At 39.6% G+C, this 6,862-nt stretch overlaps 2 protein-coding genes across 2 annotated transcripts in view; both read right to left on the bottom strand.

Annotated features, from left to right (window-relative positions):
* Nucleotides 1–574: 574 nt before the first annotated feature.
* Nucleotides 575–5,109, bottom strand: LOC113686904 (uncharacterized). The gene is made up of 5 exons (XM_027204590.2): nucleotides 4,762–5,109; nucleotides 2,717–2,744; nucleotides 1,932–2,162; nucleotides 1,367–1,479; nucleotides 575–1,037 (listed from the first exon to the last, which is right to left on the bottom strand). Exons 1-5 carry the CDS (start codon nucleotides 4,897–4,899, stop codon nucleotides 879–881), a joined length of 669 nt encoding a protein of 222 aa, XP_027060391.1. The 5' UTR covers nucleotides 4,900–5,109; the 3' UTR covers nucleotides 575–878.
* Nucleotides 5,110–6,163: 1,054 nt separating this feature from the next.
* The window catches only part of LOC113686884 (octopamine receptor beta-2R), a 2,445-nt gene continuing 1,746 nt past the window's right edge, over nucleotides 6,164–6,862 (bottom strand). Inside the window, exon 1 of the mRNA XM_027204564.2 lies at nucleotides 6,164–6,862. This exon is cut by the window's right edge and continues 1,746 nt beyond it. The gene's annotated coding sequence lies outside the window, so the exon portion shown is untranslated.

Genomic DNA, 6,862 nt, shown 5'->3' on the forward strand with positions numbered 1-6,862 from the left:
TTTTTCTGCAATGGCCCTGTTTTGCTCTTTCAGCATTAAAACGGCCGCGTGGATATAACCCTAATGATGTTCATCGGGGGTATCTGGTACTTAACCCTCTCAATAATTGTTTTTATATGTCTCTAACGTCTGAGCCGCCTTCCTTCTTTTACCAATCATCTAAGAAAACATAGCAAGCTGAAACTATCGTCGATGCATTGCCGACGTCAACGACAATCAAAACTGATTCAAAATTGATCATCGACGAGCGTTAGGAAAATAGAAATGGTCTTTGCTTCTGTCCAACCATCCAGGCGAGAGGAAATGTCTGAGATTAAGGATTAGACTTAGCTTTCAAAATCTAGAACGGTCTAGAAAGCAGCGGTGAAATTCCATTCTTTGGAGTTTTGCCTACAAACGAAAATCTGCTTACTATGAATAGATGCAACAGACCATAAGGATCTCTTTATAGATGAAATTATTTAGTCTCGTTCCCAGTGTCTCTCTCCATCCCATTCCCTGAGTCCCTGATATACCCCTCTTATAGCCGGAGGAATTTTAGAATTTAAGGGTCGCTAACATCATAAACACTTGAAACAGCGAAAGCGTAGAATTTTAATTTTGTATTCGATTTACCTGAAATCTGCCAAAGTTTTTTCGCATTCTTAACCATTCATGTCGTATGTATCTAAGAAACACTGACAACCCTTCTTGCTTTCTATGGCTGGCCGCGAATGCAGATGAATTCGTCACTTGACATCTTAAATCTGTTAATACAACTATATTAAGTATCTTAGAGCTCTGACTTTTTCTTAATAGTTTAATACATCATTAACTACGTTCTAAATTCAATTCAGTGCGAGAATGGTTTACAATCCGATGGCCCTATTACATGCTTGTTATTCTGCTAGCTTTTGTAGATCTTTGGCCCATTCCTCTATCGGCCGTATCGACTTGCAATCTATATGGACTTTGCTTCCCATCTTTTTCATGACAGGTAGGTCCAGTGACATTCTGTCAACATCAGTCGGATCATCCACACAGACAACGGCTATAACCTGAAAAACATATCATAAGCAACGTTTGATGAAAGTTTGGTGATTAGTCTATGTGCTTATGCACATCATTTGTGCAAAAGCAAGTGAAATGCGCCTTAGGCGGCCTTAACGTTTATGAAGACGTGAGTTCACTTCCAGGTGATGTTTACTAGAACCGACATTTTGAGCAAAACTGATCTAAAACCATCACAAAACTGAATGACTGAATGGGTTGTTCGCGCTGTGATAATATTGGGCATTATCACACAGCCACAAGTGAAAACAATCGATTAGTTAAGTTTTTAATTAAGTACTCGCTTTGTACGGTATCAGTTTAAAGTGATAGTTACTTTACGTTCCGCTACCACTTTCCACAAGTCCAGGATGATTCCAGACTTTTTTGCCTTGAGAGCCTCTTTAGCCTCCTCAGCCCAGACAGCAAACAGGTCCTGTTGTGTCATGGCTTTGGAAAAGATGAAATAAAAGGAGACGAGAAAAGGTGAGAGAAATTGATTATAAGGATTCATCTGATTCGGATAAAGCCTAAAATGTAGCTCGAACCGAAATTGGTGACTCATATGACCGCGAGGTCCATGGCATTATGAGACAACATCTGCCTGCCCATTGCAACAACGCTCTAACCAACCCAACGAGCCGAGTTTACGTACAGATAATCCCTGCATTCGGCGCTCTATTATAATGTCTTTCAAGATTGTCTTCAATGTATATACCCAATCATTATCTATATTATAAATAGAACTTAAAAGTCCACTGGTGGATTCGGTTTTATCTCGAGTTGGTAATATCTCTCACTCGTTCGCCTCGCACACTCGTGAGAGATAATTTAAACACTGGAAGATAAAATTCGTATGCACCAGCGGTCATTAAGTATCCTCTATATCACATATATCTTACTAAGGTCGTATTCCACAGTAAACGTCAGGATGTAGAAGAGGCCGTTCTTTAAGGTGGACTTTTCATTCCCGTATTTTTCTCCGTTCCCAATTCTATCGCTCACATCTGTCGCAAATCCTTCGTATTGTCTCAACGGGGTAAATGTCGAGTGTAACTGATCTCCGATAGCCTGATAAAGAGGAAGCTCGACAAAGCAAGTGTCCAGTACTGAGGGTGACTCCACTGACATCACTAAATAAAAAACAGAAGGCAAAAGCATGGCCTTAGAGTCAGTTCTTGTCTTCCGTTTTTAATGATGTTTTATCATTATGTGCAATTAAACAATGCGGCAATAAATCAAGAAACAGCCGGAGCAAACTGACTTGTTCCATCATTTTATTTGATTTTTTTTTTGGCATTGAATAGATTTAAAATCTTATGGAGACCAAAAATACGAAAGAAGAAATCGCGTTTTTGCAAACCCTTTTCTGAATTGTCCAGATAGCGTTTCTAAAATTATTTTGGAGAAAAAGACAGTGACTAAACACGAACTGCGGGAAAAACTACATGTAATTTTTCTATTCATGATAAAGCATACATTTTCTGATGATATAGCTCTCCGGAATCGAGCGACAGATACAAGAGGCCCGCTACCTCTACCCGATACTCTGATGAGCCCTCCGTTTCCCCATCGCTAATTCAAAATGGATAGCTTTAACACACGATATTGAGCATTCAGGTTCTTTACTTTGTTATGTGTGGCATGAAAACGGTTTATCTAATTGATTGAGATTTAATTTTATTACCTCCAAGAACTTTTCTTTCTCCAGCTATCTATAAAGTGAAGTGAGACGGAAATGAATGGAAAACTAGTCAAGTTGTTAAAGATATCATCAAGTGCTGTTAGAAGTACTTTCCGATTCACTACAGGGGCGGAAACAGGAATTCTTTTAGTAGGGGGTCGAAACTTTTATAAAGAGGTATCAAAGTAATAAACACGCGGTGGAAGAGGGGGGAGTAGGAGGGTGGTGGAGGAGGGGGGAGGAGGAGAGTGGTGGAGGAGGGGGGAGGAGGAGGAGGGTGGTGGAGGAGGGGGGAGGAGGAGGAGGGTGGTGGAGGAGGGGGGAGGAGGAGGAGGGTGGTGGAGGAGGGGGGAGGAGGAGGAGGGTGGTGGAGGAGGGGGGAGGAGGAGGGTGGTGGAGGAGGGGGGAGGAGGAGGGTGGTGGAGGAGGGGGGGAGGAGGAGGGTGGTGGAGGAGGGGGGGAGGAGGAGGGTGGTGGAGGAGAGGAGAGGGGGAGGAGGAGGGTGGGGGAGGAGGGGGGGAGGAGGAGGGTGGTGGAGGAGGGGGGAGGAGGAGGGTGGGGGAGGAGGGGTCATGGGGGGGGTGCAAAGAATATTATAGAACCTGGGGGGGGGGGATTAAGATAATTTTAACGTGACATTTTCAAAATCTACCGACAATCCCTGGTGATAAATAATGATCGGTTCCCTTAACCTGATAGATGGCTCCTCTCTAATCCGTTGCAAATACTATATGTTATCTCGTACCAGACCTTTCGTGGTTGCAAGTTATCGTTACATGGTAGGATCTGGGTACGAGATTCACTAATTGTCTTATCCTCTCCATACATAGAATTTTGGTTGCTACCCGTCAATAATGACATATAATGCTGTGCGTCAGAAATATTTAAGCAGCAAACCAGGTTCTTGACCTTTCCGTTCTCAAAATAACTTTTCCGCACATGAAACAATTTTAAAAACCTCACAAACATGAAATAACTATGCCCCTTTGGCTCAGTAGGGAAACGGAGAATGGTCGAAAGAAACACAATTTCAGTTGCTCAAAAAAAAAAGGCGCTTCGGAGAAATTTTTTGATTCGTGCATGTTGAATTGACACTCTATTGAGATGTGACTTAGATGTTAATCTATCTATTGTCACTTCAAGTGCGGATGTTGATTGATATCTGGAAAATTCACCAAATTTTGGCGTCTCGAGTCCGCAGTTTTAGCAATTTTGAAAATTTTATTCATGTCAAACCTTACATTTGGTACGGAACAGAGACGTTAATGAGGCTTTCGGCAAAATGACTTCTGTCGGTAGCAGGAGCTTCCTTACATTGTCACTGCTTTACCTCTCCATTCTAGAATTTTTGTGATATCCACACAAAGCTACAGCGCGAGCAGATTAGAGACTACTGAGCTCGTGAATTGTCTTCAGTGGAACAGAGTAGTCATCATTTATTCAAACGCGAAATGATTCGCCCCCAGTTGTCTCATCTATGTCAAGTAGCCACCATTCAGTGGAATTTTTTTTTCCATTCTTACCCCCAAAAGATGGAGAGAGGCTCGAACTCGCCCTTCTTGTTTGATGTCTAACTACATTCCACACATACTTGAAAAGTATAATGCAGTCTTCCCGAGAATCTATCGGTGAATATTTTGTTCATGGCCGCTATAAACTATTGTCTCTTATCGCCCGGTAGCGTCTGCTGACGCACGCTGATTCAAAGCTTATCGCCTGGGCAATACAGGTGGAACGAACTTCGTTAAAATCAGATATCAAAATTCAATTTACTGTTGCCAAAACAAAGATCTACAGGCATAATGTTGCGGCGATCAAGTTTAAATGTATTCCGTAACAATGTCCGTTTATATTTAGAATATCTTCTTGTATTGTCACGAGAATATTTCGAGAGTGGCATCTACACTGTTGAAATAAGATCCTTTGTGTTGGGACGCAAAGAATGTATTTTCTTTGTTAATCCCTTAAGCTTAATGTGCTATGGTATAATCGTCGTATAAAGCGACTATCAACTGGTATTATGTATATAAATCGTACTCTGCTCCTACCTTGAAGGCATATTTCATAATTCCTTGTTCGTACATCTTAAAAGCAGCTTGAGCGTGCTTGAACCATAGTTGATAAAGCTCTTTTGAAGTTATCCCATGGTACTCGAGGCTTGTTTGAAAGAAATATAACAGCGACATTGTGATTTCTAACAGAACGGAGATAAAAGATCGGCTACGGCCTGAAATATTGTCAATTCCACGAATCGACTAATCTTAGGACGGCAGTTAATGTGGGTGATTTAACCGGTTGCTTCCTAGTTTGTCAGCGAATGCTTTAAGGAATGGCTTAGTTCATATAGCTGCAGGCTAATGGGTTAATTCATGGTGAGGAAGTACACAAATTGCATTATTTTCAATGCTGCGATTCGATTGGTTAAAACGTAAATGTCTTATATTATTGTGTCTTTAGTTGGGTTCTTTAAACGAGTATTCAGCTCATTTTGGATGCCATTGGATGTTATCTTAAGCTTCCTTGACTTAAATTGCGAACTTAATCTCTCAAAGAAATTATATTTCAATTTTTGAGAACTTTTCAATGGTCTTTGAAAGAAGTAATATCAAAATATTTTGTGCTCGATTTTCAAAACAAAGGAAAATGTTTTTTTTAAAAAACATCTGTATTTATCTACCTATCATTAGGGATATGTCTATGTCTGTTTGGATACTGTAGCTTCATGCTAAATATCACCCACTTCATTATATTGCCTTGGCCGGCTTAAGTTAAATGCTCTTGAACACAATATACCGTGTTTTCTTTATTTTCGTCGGCAACAAAAACTGAAGAAGGCGTCTCAAGCAATATCTGATCTAGTAATTTCGATTAATTATTGTTTCGTACAACGAGAAAACGTAACATTAAATGATAAATAAGGATGAGTGACTTTCATCCGGCAGTTGTGAAGTGCTTCAAGATTATAGCTTCCTTTAGGTTTTTACTGTAAGTTAAGCCTTGAATTGACCTTGTTTTGTGCGCGCAGCCGACTGTGCCAGTGATGTCGGTTGCACAGAAGTTAGGAATGTGCAATTCATTCATTTTTCCACATGAAGAAAGCATTTAAATAGTATATTCTTTCGTAACCCTCGTCTGTTTGGTAAATAGGACTTCTTAAGCGATGTTTTTGAATGATGCGCTAGTAATTGCACACTTTTCTTTCAGCGTACCGCAATCATCTGTGGTTTCAACTTATTTAAAAGGGCGAGTCACAGAAGCGTTCGCGGTTTCGATTAATTATTCTCGAAAAAGCACCATGAATAACGTGGCATTTCAAAGCAGAAAATATAAATTGTTATCTAAAGAAAGCTTTTCTTCTGATTAAAAATTTTTTCAGGTACAGTATCAGGTATTCGAAAAAAAGGCCCATACAGCTCTCGTGCAAAGATATTACCGCTAGCAATAGTTCAACGCTGTTCACCTCAGTTTTTATTAAATTTTAGGACATATTACAAATGCTTAAAATTCAGGAATTATCTCCTTGACCCAAAGGGCACAACCTCGACTAAGTGGAATTAAAATATATGTAATTTTTAAAATAATTTTTGGTTTTTGTTCTTTTTAATTGTGAATGTTCACAAGTCTTTCCCCATTTGTCTAGTATCTTTGCAATTCATTTTCGTTTTGTTATCTCGATCCTAGAAGCAGTAAATTGAACTAAAAGATAAAAGGAATTAATGTAAACACTCTATATCATCTCATTGTTTTTTCCTTTGTATTGATCGCTGAGAGTCTTTTATTTTTCCTACTGCGGCCGTAAGTGATATTATTATTCAAAGCTGTTTCCGCTGAATTTTCAAACTCAGTGGTCAAGAAAAATTAAGTGTCAACAACAACTGATATTGTTATTTTATGTCGCCTCTGTTTCTGCCTGATATTAATCTGATGTACACCGGGTCGGTGCCTTCGCCAACAATCTTTGTCGGTATTTCCTTAATCTGTGTGCTTAATGCGAGTATCGATTTTATAGAGATAGTTTATTTTGAACTCCCCTAGCAATGAATCAGTGGTATGCTTCAAATTAACCAGAAAAAGGGAAAGAGAAATGAAAACCACATCCTGAAAAAGGAAAATTATGGCAGACGAAATATTGGCTCACATTTTAATGTT

The sequence above is a fragment of the Pocillopora damicornis genome, chromosome 7, assembly GCF_964200805.1.
Source record: "Pocillopora damicornis chromosome 7, jaPocDami1.2, whole genome shotgun sequence".
Lineage (NCBI taxonomy): Eukaryota > Metazoa > Cnidaria > Anthozoa > Scleractinia > Pocilloporidae > Pocillopora > Pocillopora damicornis.

Coding starts and splice junctions, on each gene's coding strand:
- LOC113686904 (XM_027204590.2), bottom strand. CDS start 4,899: ATGTCGCTGTTATATTTCTTTCAAACAAGCCTCGAGTACCATGGGATA. Junction 2,745..4,761: donor TTATGAAATATGCCTTCAAG/GTAGGAGCAGAG, acceptor TTCACTTTATAG/ATAGCTGGAGAAAGAAAAGT. Junction 1,038..1,366: donor AAGTGGTAGCGGAACGTAAA/GTAACTATCACT, acceptor TATGTTTTTCAG/GTTATAGCCGTTGTCTGTGT.